The sequence below is a fragment of the Felis catus genome, chromosome C1 (genome assembly GCF_018350175.1).
Source record: "Felis catus isolate Fca126 chromosome C1, F.catus_Fca126_mat1.0, whole genome shotgun sequence".
Taxonomy (NCBI): domain Eukaryota; kingdom Metazoa; phylum Chordata; class Mammalia; order Carnivora; family Felidae; genus Felis; species Felis catus.
Window position 1 is genome coordinate 163,008,112 of NC_058375.1, and position 22,328 is coordinate 163,030,439.

The 22,328-nt window shown below is 40.6% G+C and overlaps 1 protein-coding gene across 1 annotated transcript in view; it reads right to left on the reverse strand.

Moving 5' to 3' along the window:
• CHN1 (chimerin 1) overlaps window positions 1-22,328 on the reverse strand; it is a gene marked incomplete at its 5' end in the record, with an annotated part of 48,214 nt that overhangs the window by 10,177 nt on the left and 15,709 nt on the right. Inside the window, 3 exon segments of the mRNA NM_001193650.1 lie at window positions 2,108-2,185; window positions 2,944-3,117; window positions 13,756-13,840. Of these exon segments, the coding sequence (NP_001180579.1) occupies window positions 2,108-2,185; window positions 2,944-3,117; window positions 13,756-13,840 (337 nt within the window).

Here is a 22,328-nt window from a genome sequence, read left to right on the forward strand (position 1 = left end):
AATGACAACTGGTGACAAATGCTGGAGACGGTGCAGGGGCCACAGGAACTCGACGTTGTTGCTGGTGGGAATGCAAAATGGGACGGCCACCTGGGAGGAAAGGCAGTGTCTTATATGTAATCCACCCATCACACTCCTAGGTATTTATCCAGAGGAGATGGAAACTACTTGCGTCCACACAAATACGTGCACACAAATATTTAAGCCACTTTCATTCATGATTGCTAAAAACTTGGAAGTAATCAAGATGTCCTTCAATAGGTGAATAAACTGTGATCTGCCCAGACAAAGGAATATTATTGAGCAACAACAAGAAATGAGCTATCAAGCCAGGAAAAGGCATGGGAGAACTTTAGATGCAGATTGCTAAATAAAGGAAATCAGCCAAAAAAAGGCTACATATCTTATGATTCCAACTCTGACATTCTGGAAAAGGCAAAACTATGGAGTCTGTAAAAAGAACAGAGGTTGTCAGGGGTTCAGCGGGAGAAAGGGAGAACAGGTAAAGCACAGACGATTCTTAGGGTAGTGAAAGTGATACCTCATAGTGTGACCCCATAAGGGTGGCTATATGACATTATGCATTTGCCAAAACCCACAGAACTGTACAACACGAAGACTGAACTTCAAACTACTGACTTTAGTTAATGTATCAGTGTTGGTTCATCAATTGTAACAAATGTCCTGTATTAATGCAAGATGTTAATAGGGGAAACTATGGGGGGGAGGGGAACAAGAGGAGAGGTCATATGGGAAATCTCTGCACTTTCTGTGAAATTTTGTAACCTAGAACTAATGTTAACCTAAAACTGGAACCCTAAAACTACTTTAGCAAAATGTATTTTTCTTTAAAGAAGCCTCTTTTAAATGTGAAATACCATGGCCTATCAGACATTCACACTCCAGTGTGAATTAGATCACCAGTATCTGTTTTTCACACTTGTGTTGAAATCACATACAATGGCAGTGCAAATTGGGGTAGAATGCATTCTGGGAGGAAAAAGCAATTAGATCGCTCCACTGGGGGATCTTGGGGAAGTGTACAGGTGCCTAGAGACCTGGGGAAAGGGAGAGGAGAACATGAAGGCAGAAGAATTATAAAGACAAGTTATCATCTCTATCAAAACTTTTACTCAGGAAAAAAGAAAGAATGCTGGTATTCTCTCCTGCCACATGGTTCCTATTTCCACTATCATTATTTTTTTATGAAAATCCAAATTTCAGATGTCCTGTCTCATTATAGGGTACATGTCCAATTTTGGGTTTGGAAAATAAAGTCACCAATCTTATAGTTCAGCTACATGATGTGTTAAACTGAATTTGGAGGTTGATCTGAGAACCTTCTACCATTCAACTAATTTTTTCTATAGTAAGATAGTGTATTCATTGTATATTAGTCCACTCTCCTTTCAGTTCCTGCTCTCTAAGTCCTAGCACTTTTCAGGGACTCGACAAAGACAGGCCTCAGGACCTTTGCACAGACTCTTCTATTGCCAGGGTCTTTACATATCCTGTTTCTTTGCTATTCAACCATTATACGGCCAACTTCTGTACTTCTCTGGAAAGCCTCTTCTGATCTCCAGCATCCCCCCAACCCCGCAGACTAGGTTAAGTTCCATAGTTATTAATACTTTCCTTTATGGCATTTATTAAAATAAAATCAATAATGATTCTGTGGTGGGGGAATCTAAGTCATTACACTGGGTCTCCACTCCATCAAATATGGTGATGGAATGCATGGACGACAGGCAGTTAGGTGGGCCAACTCCAAACTGGGAAATCTGAGATCTGCAATCACTTAGATTCCCCCAACCACCCTGCCCTATTTTCTCCATGGTATCCGGTAAATTTAATTGCTCTGTATATATTTTGAGGAACATGGACCAGCCCTGGATGCTCAGATACTGGTAATATAGTTAAATTTTATGTTTCTTTCTTACCTTGAAGTGTAACAGTTTAATATAGTAATAAAGTAAAATTACACGCTTTTTATTTGGTATAATAACCAATGACTTAGACCAATAATGAACAGAGTAACATAAGGAACTGTGCCTCCCTGGAAGAGAGCATTGTTGTCCTAAGTTAACGGACATGCTAAAGAACATACCTCTGTCAAAAGCCATCTTGACATCTTCAATTAAGTCACTGAATCCTGATACTCGATACAGACCTTCAGAATTAAGACCTGTAAAAACAGAGCAAGAGAGCTAATTAGTTTCTTTGGAAATTATGTCTTTCCTTCTTCAAGTTTTAACTTCTTCCCATACTTCAGGTTAGGCAAGCAATGTGTCAGAAAGAATGATTAAATGTACTTGTCTAGAAACCTCTTCATATTTTCTCCTAAAATAAAACCATTTCACTCACAGACTTTAAACTCTGGCTTACTGTTGCCTGAATATCTGTAATCTGGCTCATCACTGTGTCTAATTAGATCAAATACGTTGAGTCTTCAGGGAAATCATTCGTCACCTCAATTATACCATAAATTATTTTACATAACAGAAGACTAAGATAAACCATATTAATAGGCCTGTACCAGTCTTTCCCAAATGGGAAAGAATAACTAGGGTGCAGTTCTGTTTTTTGGTTTGGGACGGTTTTAATAGAGCATTTACACCTTTGCTTCTTGGACCTAAGAAAAATGCAAAAAGTGAAAAATGAATTGGTATCTACATGTCATCTTTTATAGACAAGAAGCATCATCATTCATAAAAAAATATTTAAGCATATTTCCTAGAACTAGCTCAATGTACCTTAAAATCAAGCTGGCGAATTATTTAACTTAATTCATTTCAGACTTTCAGATCATTTGACGTCTGAAATCCTCTCCCTCTAAACTTACTGAAGAAGACAACTGGGTTATGCCATGAGGTACCCAGAAGGGCATCAGAGCTTGCATTCATGGTGAATTATGAGTGCTGAACCACACGGGCAACGCCTCACCTCTGGATTCAATTTCCCTGATGCACATGTCCACCACCATTGGCCGCTTGGTGATATGGGCTTTCACGAGTGTGGTAAGGTCACAACTGTATACCTTCTTGACATGTTTCAAGTCTGGCTTACAGTCGTTTGGGACCATCTTGGAACACTGCTTATGAACATTCAAACCACAATCTAAATAAAGAATATAGAAAGGAAAAATTCATCAATGTTTTCAGACTTTTGGGCATTCTGGAGTGTTTATTTTAGCAAAAGACACTCCCACCATCCAGCTTGAATTAGGCTTTGAAGGGGGCTAGCTTCCAACAGTTTCTGAAGAGTGGAAAAACATTCTTCCCATCTTTTCTCTTGGAAAATTTTGGTTTTAAGTCAGAAGACGAGAATTCTAGCTCATGCTTCATCATTTATTTGCTGTGTGATCCCAGGAGAGAACCAATTCAGACAAAGTGAAATTAACATTTATTTATTTTTGAGACAGAGAGCACGAACGGGGGGAGGGTCAGACAGAGAGGCAGACACAGAATCGGAAGCAGGCTCCAGGCTCCGAGCTGTCAGCACGGAGCCCGACGTGGGGCTCGAACTTGTGAACCACCAGATCATGACCTGAGCCGAAGTCGGACACTTAACCGACTGAGCCACCCAGGCGCCCCCAGACAGAGTGAAATTAATAAGTGTTTAGATATCTACAAAATGCAGGCGACTAAAAGTTATCCGTTTCTTTAAACTTACACAAAATTATATTTGATGTGGGATACAGAATTCCATTTTAACATATTTGATATGAAGAGAAATCAGACCTCCAAAAGTAAGAGCATCCCAGGGCCCTCTTAAAATTGTGCTACTCATATTCGTATCTGTTCATAACCCTGTAGATAATAAATTTGGTGGCTAGAAATAGCCACAGTTATCGTTTTATTATTAGCACCAGTTCACTGATGCCAAGCACTATTCCAAGTGCTTTACATTGTTTCCATCAAGTTCACAAGACTCTACGAAATAGGGATCGTCATTCTTCTCATTGTATAAACGTGATGAAACCAAGCACAGAGGTGTTATGTAATTTACCTACGGCCGTGCATTTGGCATGCAGCGGAGCTGAGATTTAAGCCTACGAAGGATTCAGGGTCCACGGGTTTAGCACCCATACCATGTTGCCTCTATTGAAGTTTGTCCTCTGCTTTGTAATTTTACTGGGTTATCGTGTCGAAGATGCCAGAACTCCAACATCTTCTAGTGAATATTTTGAGACCTTTGATTGTCAACAAGAAGAGCGCAGTGGAATTTGAGAAGGGACAGAGGAATACAAATATCTTGCCAAATTAGGATGAAGAGGGGCAAATCACAGCTGAGTAATTAACTAAAAGAAATGCCATCTTTAAGGTTTTAAAAACATAACTCATTGATGTTTTTCATAAGAACTTGATGCTGACCTCTTATAAATCTGATGCAATTATATCCAGGTCTTAATGACACCAATTTGAAAATCTTACGTGACGTGACTGCTGCCTGCGGTCACCGGGCGAGCTTAGTTTTGCTTGCTCTCTCGGCAGAGAGGGGAGCACCGCGTTTACCTCGCAAAACTGTTAATGGGCCGATGCATTCAAGATGCTCTGCTCGGTATAAACCATGAGACAAACGTTGGTGACTCTCATCATCATAATGACTCGGTAAAGCCGCAACCTTGTTATGTCACGGCAGGAACGATAAAAAGAGAGGTAAGGAACGTTAGCTGAAAAGTCATGCCCGGAGTCGTTCTTTCGTTAAGTGTGCAGACACTGCCAAAGTGCAATGAGAACTCGAGGCCGGTGGTGACGCTGAGTCACTAAGGGAGTGCATCTCCACCTCCTATGCGCAACAGCAGGCTAGGTGCAGAAGGAAACTAAGTTTCTGCACAACTGTGCGTAAGGGAGCAGAACTAGAGATGGCATGGCCAGTGCCATCAGGTGCGCGAACATGATCATCACTAAAGAATAACAGCTGCTTCTCTGAATACAGAAAGGCTGCCAGAGCAAAGAGTTTGATCTGTATTATCTGAGGAAATGCCCGAACGACATTCTGCAATAGTTAGACAATGTCCAAATGACTGCACGACCCCAAACCCCAATTCCTCTTTATATCTGTTAGCCCCAGATAAGATTTCTGACTCAATCGTAAGGCAAATCAATGGCAAAATGGCCACAGAAAAGACCTTCTTTCCCCTGAACGCTGTAATGTTTTATATAACCTCTAAAACTTACAATTAGATCTATGATCTACTAGCTATGTGATTTCAAGTGAGTTACCTTTCCTGTGTGTCAGTTATGTAAAATAGGAATAATATTTATTATTAGCTCTATTATCCATTATTAGGTTCACGTAAGGCTCTCGTATTAGTATATGTACTTTTTTTTTTATTAAATTTTTTTTTTAACGTTTATTTATTTTTGGGACAGAGAGAGACAGAGCATGAACAGGGGAGGGGCAGAGAGAGAGGGAGACACAGAATCGGAAACAGGCTCCAGGCTCTGAGCCATCAGCCCAGAGCCCGACGCGGGGCTCGAACTCACGGACCGCGAGATCGTGACCTGGCTGAAGTCGGACGCTTAACCGACTGCGCCACCCAGGCGCCCCAGGATATGTACTTTCTGACACGGAGTAGATTAGAAGTGTTTACCAAGACTATGTTGTCGTTGTCATTATTGAGAAGAATGGAAGTTTCTGAGAGGCCCTTTCTACCTAGCGCCCCAGGGTTTGCTACGCGGTATTGTCACGATCAGCTTAAGGTCAGAAGCTAAGTTGAATTCTGGGCCGGTTCTGTTTGTCACATGTGAATGCCAGGTCCTGAAAAGGACCTGGGTGACTGGAGTTAGAGCTGCTTCCTCATCTATACTGTTCGAATACATTTCATTACATAAAAATGTCTCCAAAGAAGTACTGAATTTTTCTCTGCTTTTACCAAATTTGAGGAGTTTTCAGCCACTAATTTTTCCAGTATGTTTTCAGTCTCTCTTTACCCTCTTCTGGGACTTCAACAACACAAATGTTAAATCTTTTGCTATTTGGCTACAGGTCTCTGGGGTTCAGTTCACTTTTTAAAGTCTATTTTCTTTCTCTTGTTTGCGTTGGATAATTTCTATTGATCTATCTTCAGGTTCACCAATTCCTTCCTCTGTCTCTGGTATTGAGCCCATCTGGTGAGTTTACTGGTAATAAGGTTTTCAGTTCTAAAATTTCCATTTACAGTAGTTACTTTTTTATCTTTATTTTCTATTTCCTATTTATCACTTGTTTCAAGAGTGTTTATAATGGCTTGTTGGAGCATTATTATGATAGCTAATTTCCTTGTCTAATAATTCCAACATCTACGTCATCTCAATAGTGGTACATCTGCTGTCTTTTCTCATCCGAGTTGCAATTTGCCTGGTTCTTGGTATGAAGTGTAATTTTGAACTGAATCCTGGATATTTCGAGTCCTCCAGGACTCTGGTTCCTTCCATTGCAGCTGATAGTTAACCTCTTTAGATTTAGAATGCAAGTCCTGGCTCATTTTTGTAGGTCAGGGTTCAAATATCAAACTAGTTTACAAAGCCTCTGTGATGCGACTGCAATGCTATTTTGCCTACCCTACTTGTACGTCACCCTAATGGCAGGACTTTACCCCACATTCTGGGGAGGGAGAGGGCAACCTCCTAGTTACTGCGGGGTGGAGACGGAAGCCAGGGTGTGCCCAGAAACCTGGTTGAGAAGGAGTGCTGTAGGCATGGGAGACAGGAGCTCTGATCATGGTCTCAGCTGCCTCATTACTGCAGGTCAGGATGAAGACAGGACTCTACCACAGTCCTGGGCTGACAGGGTGCTGCTCTTACTACAGGGTGGGGATGAAAGTCCAGGTCCTACTCACAGGCTGAGCCAGGAGGGGTACCTTCTCTTCCTGCAAGGTGGTGCTGAAACATAGGGCTCCACTCACAGACTGCCAGGAGAGAGGTGTACTCCTGTTATTGGGGGGGCGGGGGTGAAAACAGGGTTCTGCCCATAGGCAACGGCTGCAGCAGCAGCACTGTGGCTTTTTCATGACGTTCACCTCGAGAAGGGCAGGAATGGCTAAAAGATGCCTGCCCTGGCTGGCCTACCCTTTTCCCAGGGCTTTGGCTAGGAAAAGCAGGCTTTACTTGGGATGATTTTGTGTCTGTGCTTGTTGGCATTTATGGGTTGTGAGCTTCTCTAGATACATGGGAGGTTAAAGGAAAACAAAGACCACCGGGAAACTTGCTGCTGGGTTCCTTGAGTTGGCCTGCCTGCTTTTCTCCACTTCCAGAGTCTTCTGATAGTTGAAGCGTATGTATTGCGTACAGGGTCTTTTGTAATTATTGCGAGGGATAAAACACAACATATTTATTCATCTTGTCCAGAAGCAAGTTCCGGAAGAACTCCTACATAGTATTTTAAATGGATAAAAGTCAGCAAAGCTTCATAATTTAATATTCACGTTGATGTGCCTCGTACTCTAAGTGTACAAAGAAGTGACAGATCCAGTTGGAAAGGGCTGTTGGTAACAACCTATCCCAGTGTCTTTACTGGACAGACAAAGGCAACAAAGGTCCAAGAGGCTAAATGACTCGTTCAGATTCCTCAGCCAGAAAGTGGTAGAACTGAGATGCAACCTTGGCTTCCCGATTCCCAGCCCGCGCTGCTCCCACTGACTGATGCATGCCACTTTTCACCAGCAGTATATCATGGGTTCTGAGAGACGGTTTCAGCACTGAAGATGAATTTGCTATTTTCAATCTCTTATTCAATAATGTTTATTTTATCCATGATTTGTTGTATATACTTTTTAAAAGACGTTGTATTTTACTGTTATATATGTAGATATATGTACATATATGGCACGGACTTTTTAAATATCAGTGTACTTTTATTTAAGTTCTTATTTAAATTCTAGTTACTTAACATACAAGGTGACATAGTTTCAGGTATACTGTATAGGGATTCAGAGCCTGGAGCCTGCTTCAGATTCTGTGTCTCCCTCTCTCTCTCTGCCCCATCCCCATTCGTGCTCTGTCTCTCTCTGTCTTAAAAATAAATAAAACATTAAAAAAAATTTTTTTAAAGCAGAGATAAAACCTACCCACTATACTTTGTTTTTGTCATATTCTCTCCCTATGTATACACTCTACATGGAAAACCATTAGAAAGCAAAAGAGTAAAATTCTGATGCAGCTATACAACATCAAAACATGAATGGAACTAGTGGTCTGATATTGACACCAACTTTTTTCCTTTGAGTATCTGGAGCTTTCTACCACTTTTAAACATCAGGTTCCTAAGATGATTTGTGACTCATTGGAAAGTGCACCAAGTGATGATTGAGCTCAGATTTAGGAATTCAGGAAGAGGGCAATGTTTTGTAAATTGATATTCTTTCTTCCATTTGAATAAGATTAAACTATGGGACAACATATTCTGCCCAATTTTAGAAATAAATTTCAGAGGCCACATTTTTGGCAGGATTGGTTATGAAGTCCGTCAGATGACCAAAGGACAGGGCAAAGTCATGCAAATAAAGCCTCTTTATACCCTTAAGTCGTGGTGCAATATACCAGCTCTGAGCTTGCTCTGAAAATCCCTGCTGCAGGCACTGGCAGTATGTCAGTATTTCAGTTTGCCATTAAGACTTTATTTGGTTATCATACTTATTTATTAAAGTCATATAACTCCTATATAGTTCCATTTCTCCCAAGGAAGCTCTACACTATAAACAACAACAACAAAAGTCCATAAAAGATCGTTTCATTTGTCGCATCTCTTGGTTGAGTAGGTAATTTTTATGTTACAATTAAACCACATTTCCCCCTCCCAGTCCTTCCAGTTAATAAGCATACACTAAACCATATGAAAGAAAAAAAGAAAAGATTCAAATCACATTTTATTCTGTCCTTTATAAATGCTCTATAAATTACTTAGACTACTAACTTTAAGCTACTCTCAGATTTCAGATTTCCTGGGGCTTGATTTCTCCAAAAGATATAACATGATTTATATCTAGAAGGCACAAAAATCTATCTTTTGAAATAAATAGCTGATATTATTTATATTGATAGGATTAAGGGGAAATGTTAATGTGTGTTTTGTAAGGAAAGATAACTTCTCGTTGTTTTCTACGAGTGTTTGTATATTATTTATTTTAAAAATCTTTTTTTAAGTAATTTCTACACCCAACATGGGGCTCAAACTCACGACCCCAAGATCAGGAGTCATATGTTCTGACTGTTCATATTTTTAATAATTGCAAATAAAAGTTTTATTCTAAAACCTATCTCTTAGATGTTCCCCCTCCCTGACTCCCCATCTAGGAAAAGTGGGAATAGTCTGATTCTAATATGTATCAGAAGTCATTATTTTTAAAATGTTTTTTATAATTAATTTTTAATTTACATCCAAGTTAGCATATAGTGCAACAGTGATTTCAGGAGTAGATTCTTTAATGCCCCTTACCCATTTAGCCCATCCCCCTTCCCATAGCCCCACCAGCAACCTGTTCTCTATATTTAAGAGTCTCTTATGTTTTGTCCCCCTCCCTGTTTCTGTATTATTTTTGCTTCCCTTCCCTTATGTTCATCTGTTTTGTATCTTAAATTTCTCATTTGAGTGAAGTCATATGATATTTGTCTTTCTCTGACTAACAGAAGTCATTATTTTCATAAGCAAAATTAAGGAATACTTTGCTCTTTGGGATATTGTGAAAATATCGCTATGTGAAGCTTCTAGGCAAGTCTAATCAATTTCTCACTAGCTTGTAAGGACAGACAGAACTTTTTAGGTGCAGCCAATCATAGGAGTAATTAAAATACTTCCACTGCTTTTCTTCAACCTAAAAGCTAAGGGCTTATATACTTTAAGCAACGGATACACTTTATTACTAGAAAAGTGCAATTGCCGTTCTCTGCTGGGGGTGACAGCAATGCCTATGACACACTGGAAAAACAGAGTCTCTTGAATAAAGAACCAATACTAAGTTGATGTGTGATTTACAACAATTATTATCTGGCTTAATTCTTAGAATATTCTGGCAAGGCTAAAGTGAAAACAATTCAGGAATGCTGGTGGAATAATCACGATCTTTTGGGTGGGAGGGGTGTTTGGCAATCTCAGTGATTATGTAACAATAGATTATTTTAACCTGTAAAGCTTACATTTCATAAAGAAAGGAAAAATGGCTTAGGGAAACTATTGTCTGAATGACAATCCTGTGAACTTTGCTTTTAAAAACTAGTGTGTTCATAAATATTTTAGTGAAAGGAGTACCACTCCCAAGCTGCAGTTCCATACTCCCCTGCAACATTACTTTACTCTCTATAAAGAATGTTGGAGGGAGGGAGACACTGTAGATGAAGAGGACGTTTAATGCCTGCCACTGAATCTCGGTGCCAGGTTTTAGAAAGACCATGTCCGCCCTGACTGGCCCTTGCTTGTCCTCTTTGGCTGCAGCGTGCTTAGCAGTGAAGCCCAGAGCTTTCAGTTCTGAAGGGCCAACTTGCCTGTTATTAGCCGGATACAGTCTGATTCCTACACTAACTTTGCCAGCCTGGTGACTGGAACACCACCCAACGCTTTGCATGATGTTTCAAAAAAGCGTTGGGGGCGGGGGGGGGGGGGGCGGTGCGGGAGACAAAACTGATGCTTTTGGCAGATGCTCCCTTAAAAATTCCTGACAAGCTCTTCTGTCTTGGTGGATTTTGTAAAAAGAAACCAGGACAAAATGAGCTCTTGCAAGAATCGAAAGCAGATAAGTAAATCTCTTTTCGGACGGGCAGTTCGCCTGCCCTTTTTCTTTGGGAGTCATATCTTAAATGTTTAGTGGCTGGCGTATTTGTGTCCAATTGCTGCTGTAACAAATTAACTCAGTGGCTTACAACAGTAGGAATTTACGTTATAGTTCTGGGGGGTCAGAAGTCTAAAATCAGTTTCACTAGGCTGATACCAAGGTGTTAGCACGCCTGTACTCCTTCTGGAGGCTCCAGAGGAGAATGTTTTCTTTCCTTGCCTTTTCCAGCTTCTAGAGACTGTCTGCATTCCTTGGCTTGTGGCTGCCACCTTCTATCTACGAAGCGAGTGGCATAGCATCTTCTCTCTTTTCTGACCACTGCTCTGTCCCTTTTTCTGACTCTGCCTCCCTCTTATAAGGACCCTTATGACTGTGACTAAACTAGGTCCACCCCAACGATCCAGGGTCATCTCCCCATCTCAAAACCCTTAACTTTAATCACAGTCCCTTTTGCCATTAAAAAATGACATAGTCACAGGTTCCAGGAATCAGGAAGGACTTCTTTAGGGAGCCATTATTTAACCTATCAGAGTTCATTCTCTCTCTCTTTAAATTCTTAATTCTTTGTATTCTGTTTTAAAGTGGATGGCTCCAAGGGGCGCCTGGGTGGCGCAGTCGGTTAAGCGTCCGACTTCAGCCAGGTCACGATCTCGCGGTCCGTGAGTTTGAGCCCCGCGTCAGGCTCTGGAAAAAAAATTTTTTTTAAAAAGTGGATGGCTCCAAGATCTGGATGAGCCACTTTGGATCTAAGAATTGTCACAGAAAACAGAACTAATTCAAATGCTAACCTCCACATTTAAAAAAAATGAGTTGTTCTTATACGTTAATATGGCTCAAATCACACAGAATATAATGCTTTTAAGGACAAGACATAACATAAAAATGAAAAATCTCCTCAAGGCTTTTCTTTCAATTCCTGCCCTTTATGTACAACAAGATGTGGAGGGTACTAATGCGGGCAGGTAGGGGAGGGGATAAATGATTTTCTCTTTCCTTTTCCTTCATATTATTACTGTCATAAAGGTTCCAAAACATTTCTTTCAAACATGATTTAGGACTGTAGCGTATCATCAAAGATTATCTCCATATGTGTACCGATTTTCTGCTTATATAGCAAACTCAGAATTCTTATGTAGATGGGCTTCACTATTTCAGAACATAAGTGATACACATCACTTCTCTAAGTAAAAGAAAAGCTTTTAAGTCAGGGACAGTCACAAAGTGTTTTATGAAACTGCTGCAAAGTCTCGGCTGGTCCATCTGGGTCATAAAGGCAAAACATGCTATTACTGAGACCAACATTCCTTGAGCCGGGGATTTATGCTCTGGAAACTCCTCCATTTACCTTTGAAAACCCACAGTGTAGATGGTCTTAACGACACTACTTTGTCAACACCTTAGGTGCTCCCCTCCAGTTCAGAGGCTTAGCCACAGCCTTCCTAATGATGGTTTTTCATCCTGACTCCATAACCACCAATTGGAAGGATGACAGGGTTGTCCTCATTCATTCTCTGGGCAGAGACTTGCAAACGGGGTTGTCATCCCTCTAGGATAATGGGAGTCAGACTGGATCTGAGCTGAGACTCTCCTTGATGGACACCTGTGCACAGTTCAGAGTCAACACATGGGGAATTCCTATACCCCTGCGTGGCAGGGAGGTCCTTGAACGGTTCTGGCTAGTGATGTATGCCTGAAACCTGATCGTGCCTTAGTAATGCCGACAGAATAGTAACTGACAGGAGAAGGGCTTGGAACATTAATGTGCAATGCATATTGTTCCTTGCTATTAAAAAATGCAATTTAGAAGAAAAATCAGACCCTAGAAATTTGTGCACATAATGGGGGCAACAAAAATATTCCATGAAACATCATGCCGCAGGGGACTTCTGGGGAAGATGTCAGAGTAGGAGGATCCTAGTATACTTATTGTGATGAGCATTAAGTAATGTACAGAATTGCTGAATCACTGTATTGCACACCTGAAATTAATATAACACGTGTATGTTAATTATCCTGGAATTACAATTTTTAAAAATCATGCCACAAAAGAAATGTGGGTTTTTACAGTGATAAACTTGACAGAATTACTACAGTTACCATTTTGAAATACATTACTCTTAGTATACATTTTTAAGTGTTAAGCTTCATGCTAAAAGACATGTTAAGAATGTAGTTTTTAGTTTTACAATTTAAATGGCAGAAATGTCTTTTGAATGTTTATTTTTTAAGTCTATGTCAGAATTTAAAGTAGTCTGAATAAATGGCCAATTCTTGGTATAGTTGTTCTATACAAATGAATTTCACATGATGTGAATAACTTACTTTCATAAAGCATTTCAATAAATTCCAGAGTTGGTTCTTCATGTGTCAATCTTCAAAGTTTCTAAATTTATATCTAAAAATACTATGGTCATATATTATAAAAAGGATTTGGCATATTCACAATTTCAAAATGTCACAAACAAAATATTACTGACTAAGTGGTTTTTCAGAATTTGGAAACCATCTTTGAAGATAAATTCACAGATTTTTAAAGCTTCAATTTGATTTTGCAAAAATGCAGTAAGGACAATCCAGCTTAACAAGTTATCCTTAAAATTCAGTTCCCAAGGCAACAATCATAGGTCCCTGTACACTGCTTAAAAAAAAAAATCATTTTATAAATTTAGTTACTGTATCATCAAAGGCAAGAGTTAAATATAACTGCCTTACTTTTATCTCCTTTTATCAGACCTTTTGAACAGGACAACTTTTTTTTTTTTTTTTTTTTTTTTTTTTTTTTTTTTTAATGGACTAATACCGGATCCCCAGTCTGCTGTCCATTAAGCACAAGAAGGTTAAAGGCAGACAAACTTCCAATTTCTGAAGCGGCTGCCTGAGAATCTAGCCTACCGCATGTGTGTTAAAGGCAAACCAGGATCCAGCCCGCGTAACAGCAAATCTCCTTACAACTGATTCCTTCTAACTTTGTAACTGATGCAATAAAGCAAAAAGGGAAGAGCTCTTACCTGCACATTTCACTCCCTGAGCGATAAGACCCCACATGAAATTGGCACAGTATTCACACCAGTGTGGCCCTCTGAACGTATGGACCTGAAAGAGAGTAGTGTGTGACAAAGTGGCAGAAACATATGGACGAGGAGATTGTTTTCTGTCAAAGCACTCAAATACAAGCCATGGTTAGTACTGGAGAGGCACGTTACGGTTACATTTAGAAAACCCTTGAGTGGAACCTACAAACCGTTAAGATTTCTTTCAGAGCTTGATTTCCTCTTTGTTTAAGAAATGGTGACAAATCAGACCAACATTCTGTGATTTACTTTGGAAAACCATTTCTACTGCGGTTTTCCAAATGGTCCCCTTCAGCGGTAAGCAGCCTCATCTATGTGTTATACAAATCCTGGCTCTTTCCAAGTGCTAATGCATGAAGGAGGATAAGGAACAATGTAGAGTGTGTTTGGGTCCCGTAAGGATTTTGTCAGAAGACCCGCCTTCTGTCATCTGTGACCACAGTTAGGGCCACAGATGGTGAAGGTGATACTGAATCATCAAAAAGGGCCAGTTTCTGTTCAAAATGATTTGATATTTACTGTGTTCGTTAAGGGAAAAAAACGTATTTTAGAAATTGCAGAAGCTACAGTTAATCAGAAACCCTGAGTATAGTAATTAGGCACAGGTCATTCCAGCTGCAAAAATGTTTTGCTGCATTTGATTCCTTTATCCTTAAGAAAGGAATCTCCAAAGAAAGGGTTTAAATGCTAAGATACTTCTAGACTTTTATGTATAAGAGAAGCCATTCTAGTTAACTCAGATGAAAAAGTACTGGTAGCAAAGAGAAACAAGGACTCCAAACCCCAGAATAAGAGAAAACAAATCTGGAATATTATCAATAACACTCAGATTTCTGAGCACATATTGGCTGAAAATGCTCCCAAGAAATAAAAAAGGGGGAGAGGGCACAAGCAAGTCACTGATCTGTATTTCAAAGTACACTGACTTGAGATCATGTCTTACATGTATGAGTTCCTCCTGCAGAAGACAGGAATGTAAGAGGGTGAAAATCACTAAGGGTGATGATTTGGCTCCAACATAAATACCTATTGCAAATAACAAAATTCACCACTGAGATTGTCACTTTTGCTACCGTTCTATTAATGTATCAAATAGGTCTTAGAAACCAGGTAAATGATTTTTAAGATAATACATAGAACATTTCTTCAAATTTAAGATGCTATTGAATACAAGACTTATAATGAACATAAGGCACATATATTCCATTTAGAAAAACCAAGCCAAGTAAATTATGACAAACCATTGATTAGAAGATAAATCCCAATTCCAGAGATGTTTGAATGGAAAAAAAAAAAAGCATATATTAGAAGTGGAGAGAAAAGGTATATCAGAATTTAGAATACTATAATACTGGCCAAAATAGCCATAAAGCTGTCATGGAAACTTGGTTCTGGTTCCTTCCAAGTAGGTATGTGCCTGTGAGTCCGGTCACTGCCACATGAGCTTGAGCACAGAACATGTTGATTTTGAAAAGCAGGCCATAATCTCGCCTGTGTCTTTTAAGGAAAAGCATCAGGAATGCAGACACGGTTGCTTCCGGATTGCTAATGATGCTCAGTGCCTGTAAACTGAAAGCATTTCCTAGGGTTTCTGAAGCAGAGCCCAAGATCAACATTCAGATATAGTCTGTGAGGTCTTTGTGTTTGTCTGTGTTCCTCCGAGTGAATAAAACCGGATAAAGGATGCAATCTTGCTTTGCTTTGAGGGGAAGGAGCGAAACAGCACTGATTTGTATTTAAAAAGTTGCATAATCATGAAATAGCTACAGAATCACGATGCTGGTTTTGGGGAAAGTCTTTGGGATACCAACTGGCTTAAATGTTCCTGGATCTCGGATACTCCAGTATCACTTGACTTGGTGAGGTTAATAAACATGGACTAGAAGTGTAGAGGAAGTAAGTTCCAGTCCTGTACTGCCAGTTATCTCATGATACAGGATCTCGAAGTTACATTTGGGAGAGCAAAAACAGAGTAGATGGTGGGAAATGACTTAAAATCGGGCTCATGGCAAACAGCACGGAATAATGACAGGTTATGGCACAACCAATTCTCTTCCTCGCCATCACAAAGGCAGCGGTGAAAGTGGCATCTGGAAAATCTTGGGACATTTCTTCACATTATATATTGAAGGATATATATTCTTCACGATATATACTGAAGGAAGGGTTCAAAATGTCTGAGCAGGCTGGCTCTCTAAAGGACCACACATATATCTGAGAAAGCAATCTTTAGGAAATTATTATTTACACATTTCCTTCTTGGATGGTGTTTTACAAAAGCATCCTGAGCCGCGTGGGGCTGGTGTTGTTTTCTTTTTGTTTAAGCCACTTGGAAGGTAGCTTTTACAGCTCTCCAGGTTCTAGAAAGAGCATGGAAGCACCAGAAGCTAACTAAACTTCTATTTGTGTAACAGGGTTGAACTGGGCTTCCTTTTGAATATTTGTATCTAAAATTCGTACATCTTAAATTCTGTTTTATGACCTCTAGGACTCCACGACAAGGGACTGTATCTGTAAAAACTGAAATATTACATCCTTTTTGTCTTTTTCATTCCCCTTAGAGGTCATCAAAACGGTCATTTTTATTCATTCATGAACATTTTTTTTTTTTAATTTTTTTTTTAACGTTTATTTATTTTTGGGACAGAGAGAGACAGAGCATGAACGGGGGAGGGGCAGAGAGAGGGGGAGACACAGAATCGGAAACAGGCTCCAGGCTCTGAGCCATCAGCCCAGAGCCCGACGCGGGGCTCGAACTCACGGACCGCGAGATCGTGACCTGGCTGAAGTTGGACGCTTAACCGACTGCGCCACCCAGGCGCCCCTCATTCATGAACATTTTTAAAGTGATGACACATACAAAGATAAAAAGGATACTGGCTCAAGGAATTCACCATAGGTTTCTCCCATTAAATACAGTGTGAAAATGCTCCAGAGAAAGTGCGAGGGAAGCTGGGGGAGGGGCACTGCTCAGGCTTAACCTGTTGGGTGACCTGTGGGGCAGGACTGGGGTGTGCGTGTTGGAGGGATTGCATTAGGAAAGGTATTCCGGGGGCACCTGGGTGGCTCAGTTGGTTAAATGTCTGACTTCAGCTCAGGTCATGATCTCATGGTTTGTGGGTTCAAGCCCCACATCGGGCTCTGAGCTGACCACCTGGAGCTTGGAGCCTGCTTCAGATTCTATGTCTCCCTCTCTCTCTGTCCTCCCTCGCTTGTGCTCTCTCTCTCAAAAATAGACATTAAAAAAAAAAAAAAAAAGGTGTTCCAAGGAAATCAACGCCACCCGGCTTGAACCAAACAATGGGATGTTTAGAGAATTAAAAGGAAGTTCAGCATGGGCACAGGTGGAGATGACTGCATGGCAGGGTCGAGAGAGGCAGTCAGGGCCTTTTCCATGCCTACAGATTCATACTTTGCCCAGTGAGCCATGCAGGGCCACTGAAGATTTCGAAGGTGAGTGACACAGTGAGATGGGCAAGGCTGGCAGAAATCAGGTAGGAGGCTACATGTGGCAGTAGTCCAGGTGACAGATGGTGTGGGCTGGAACTCAGGCAGCGGTAAGAGAAAGGGGTGAAGGACTTATGTGGGAGGCAGAATCAACAGGCCTTGGTAACCAACTGAATCAGAGGCACAGGAGAGGGGAAGAGGGCATTAACAGAGGGAAACAAAAGCAGAACAGGTTTGGAGATGAGGGGGGAGGGCAATGGCAGATTGAAGACTTCTGGAAAAGAGGAGGTAGCTGACAGAGTAAGGTTCCCGAAGGTATCAAATGGACGTAGGATCCAGGGCAGAGGGATTGGCTTTGAATAAGAGGAAAATTATTTTTCCCATTCGCCGAGTTGGGAAAAGGGAAGGAGGGCAGTGGAGGGCTGTGCAGGAGTGATGGGGCCTGGAGGCCAGAAGGCTAAGGGAGTTCACGGCCTATAGTCTCTGCATTAGAACAGAAGTTTAGTTACTGAGCAAATGAGGAGTTTGGTGGAAGGGGGGACAGGAACTGGAATTAGCCGGAAGTTCCGAGAAGCAAGTTCCTTTCCTGGATGACACTAAAAGTCCCAGAGTAAATGTCAAGCACATGGAAGGAAAAGTGAGAAATATTTTTACAAGGGTGAATGTGCTCTACAGGTTTTGCTTTTACATGAAGTTTTACATAATCAGTGAGGTTTAATTTACATCCTAATTTTTTACCAATCCTTAAGAAAAAGATACCTTAAAAAAAACTAATTGCACAAGTTACGCAACTTAGAGCAGTATGACGAAGAGCTATTCCATCCAGCACAACGGAAGCGGGCTGTTCCTGCAGGCAAGGCCCTAGGGCTCTGACACCTGCAGATGACTGTGTTCAATAGACACGGTTGTGTTATGATTACCTGCCTTAAAATGACTGAATCAGAATGTATTCAAAATATAATCATTAAAAGGTCAAAAGTTGCACTTTGGGGATTTTTTCTGCTTAGGAGGACACTAAGAAAGAAGTAGGACAGAATCTGGGAGAAGGGAGGGCTGGACCAGTTCTCAAGGGGTCCAGGGGCTCGGCCCGAAGGCCCACATTATACCAGATGGCAACTCTTGTCCGGAATGCCCTATAATATAGAAGATGCCGCTTAGGGATCAGCAGCTGGTCGGCATTTGGGGCATCAGAATTATTGATGTCTTTACAGCAGAAACCACTAGCAGACGATGATTAAGTGACGTTTTCATAGGATTTTTATTCTAAATGGCTCCAGATTCTTATATTTCCGAATGAGAAATGAGTTTGAGTTTCTCCTCATTCTCCAAGGCTGTTGTGTCAGCTCTTTCTCCTCCTCCTTGCCCCCCTCATCCCTTTTCCTATTCGCTGATTCTTAGCTGCGAATGGGGTAACCTGATGAGAACTGTGCTAGCACTGGATGTAAATCAAGAACATATGTCATCTATATTCCTTTTGAAGGCCTTTTATTTTTTTTAAGCTTATTTCTTTTGAGAGAGAGCGCGCGCGCGAGAGAGAGAGAGAGAGAGAAAGAGGGAGACACCCAAGCCCCCATGTGGGGCTCAGTCTCACAAACTGTGAGAACATGACCTGAGCTGAACTCAAGAGTTGGACGCTTGAGTGACTGAATCGCCCAGGCACCCCTGAAGCCTTTTAAAAGAAAAACACAAACTTCTGGTTTCTTGTCTGTGTTTCTTGTAGGCTGATGGACAGTGGTCTTGAGATGCATGAGGTATTAACAGCGTCTTACTTTATACTATGACATCCACTAATCTTTACTTACTGTTTCTGCTGCTTACCCTGTGACCTTAATGACAAACACTGGCTTTATAAGGTGGGAAACCGACCAGACTATTTCTTTCTTAGAGTTATTTGAACAAATCACTTATTATTTTCCAAAAAGAAAAAAAAAAAAAGGATTCCTTTGGGGAGAGCGTTTTGGTAAAATAATCCAAGAAAGCAGTCAGCATCGCTGTGTAACATGATCAGGGAGGTCAAGGATGGTCCGGAGAAAAGCAACCTTGTAAATTGGCCACAGGTTTTTTTCTAGGCCACCTCCAAACCTCGGGTACATCTTGACAAATGAAAGTGACACAGTACATGGCACGAATCATATCTTCATGGACAAAGGGCACTGCAACTAGTTTTAAGGTCCTTTTCTCTTCTGCAACTGGAAGAAAATGCAACTTTATGGCCATGACATTTGAGGTTGCTTTTCACCTGTGGACAACTCCCTTCATGTTAACACCACTGACATCATTTAGAAACAGAGATGAAGGACCGAGTTAATTAGTGGATCCCAAAAGTCTGTCACAGAGAAGGCATGATCAGGACCAGGCTGAGAAGGGCAGACAGGAAGGGAGGGAGGTGGGTTACTGAGGGGCCCACGTGGCATAGGCTAAGGGTCGCGTGCCTCCTGGACACGGGCCTAGGTAAAAAGTGAAGTTCTTCTCAATTGGGCCTACTGTTATACTGCCCACACCCCGGCTTCTGTAAGAAACCCAGCGCATGTTCTCCTCAGGTTTCCGACATTTGCATCCAATTTGAATGTCAGTCATAGAAAGAGAGGCAAAGAAATCTATGCTATGGGAAGAGACAGAAAATTTCAGCCTATCTTCATCACCCCTTCCAAGTCATAACACTCCCTCTAGAAATAAGCCTGAATGCAAACAGTCACCGAGTATGCCTGCAAAGCCTGCTGCAAATGTAAACTATGTTGGAGGCGATAAAAACATTTGGGGAAATGAAATTTTGCTTTGGGGGAAGGGGACTGACATTTGGGGAGGCTCTGGTGAGTCAGCTGTGCAGCCTGTACTGGGTGATGAAGGGAGAGAACAGATGATCAAAATCAAAACAAAAAGCAATGTAGGTAGATAGGCAGCTGAGCAGGAAAGGCTTTTTCTCCACCCCCCCACCCCCATTTTTATCTTTCGGGCAACCAGAACATAGTCTTTGAAGTAACCACTTTTAGCCGCACCAAGATGCCTTAATTTTGATCCAAATATTTGAAACTTAGAATTTTGGTCCTCATTTTGCCACTTCAGTTAAAGTATTGTGATTTACACCATTAAGTCATGAGCAGAGTGTGTGTGGCATTGGCCATGAGCATTAGCAACAAATCCATAAAACTGTGTAGGGGCTCCCTGCAAAACAAAACAAAACGGAACAAAAAACAGTGGGGGGTGGGTACTCAAAACAGGAGTATCTTTAGTATCAAGGCAACACCTTCTTATCACCTCGTTAAATCTAGTCAGAACTACTAGTGACCTCAAATTCTTTTGGAAAAGTCTGGAGCAGTAAGGTTTGGGCACCCACTGGCCACGGCAGGCAGATGCGCGGAGGCGCTGGACGACCTGTGAAGGGGCGCACATGCTAACGGCTTCTGTAACTCGCTGACTGAGCGGCACACGCATAATCTCACACGACTTAACACAGTCCGAAGCATCATTTTGGAGCAGATGACCCATGACAGAACATCAGTGACCTAATGTTTCAAGAGTGAAAAGACACTGTTCAAAATTGAGGGAGATACAAAGTCTGCTAGACCTACGTTGGCCAGACCACGAGTCAGTGATGTCCTCTTGAACATGAGAAATAAGAGTAGGAAAAACAGTACTATACTGTCAGACTACAGTAATCTAGTCTTACTTTAGTAGGGCAATATGATAATGCGATAATAATATAATGGGTTCCTCATCATACAAAATATTATACAATAAAAATGGTTTTTATCGACTGGTGTCTAAAATGGCACCGTAAGTGTACATAACAAGAACAAATTCTAATCAATTCCACTCATATAATCCATTTCCCCCCAATTCTACGCAGGCCTTCTTCCGAGGGTTTAGATTTCCTTATGGCTTCCTTAATGATCCACCAGTCCTCACCCCACCTCCCAAATCAACACTATCTCAGTGAGGGAGAAATATCTCTAAAACCATAGCTGAGTTAATTGTGGTGTAGACAAGTGAACTTACTTAGAATCACACACAACCATATTAATGCTCGAACATACACACAGTTTCTTGTGTCCGTGTTCTGTTCTCAGCTGCCAGAGAGGCTACTTAACACAGAGCCAACAATTTGAAACCTAGGAATCAGGCAGTAGAAATTATGAAAGCTGTCAAGGCATTCCATTTATTTATTTACTTTTAGTTACAAGGTACTTTACAAGTTACAGGGTTTACTTTAGGTTACAAGGTACACAGTATGTAATAAATAACATAAAGATAAATACAACCAGTAATTTTAAAACACTTTGTTTCAAAATATTAGCGTTTAGAATATTAGAAAACCCGTGATTTTAACGTAGACTTTTTTTTTTTTAAGTTTTAGAAGCCAATCTCTTTTTAATTTCTTTTTTTTCCTCTTTCCATAGGAGCTTTAATGAGAACTCTACCTCTAAACTGAATCATGGTTAAAGTTTAAAACTGTCAAATGTCATAACCTAAAACACTTCACTTTCGAAGCTGAGTTTCATTCCTTGGATGAATAAGTTTGCATTCAAATATCAGTAGTAAAAAATCAACACTGTGAATCAATACTTCAAAACATCAGTCTTCTAAAGTTATATGATGAAGGTTTGATAGGAATATAAATACATTGGTTGTGCAATAAAAATCACTTACAATCCAGAGCCGAGTGACAGATAATCTCTACACACACATTTTAGATAGGTAAACTGAACACCAAGAGACAAAGTAGCCTCAGCCCAATCCACATTATCTTATGACCCACAATTCCTTGAAGCCAAGACTGTCCCACATATAACCAGGTTTCAACTTCTCCTTGGCTTAGTTGTTAAGAATGTCATCTGAAGTTTACTGTTAACATACATTATATTATGAATGGAGGTATTCCTATCATCTATCAGGAAAAAGGTTAGAATAAAATGCACAAGAAATTATTAAACTGTAGTTAAAACCTTTTTTAAAACTCTAGTGAAAGAGTCAAATGTTCTTCATTGTTTTTCTTCTATTTCATGGGTTACTGCTCTTTAATATTTCTTTCCTTCTATTACTTGGTTTAATTGGGTCTTTTTCTA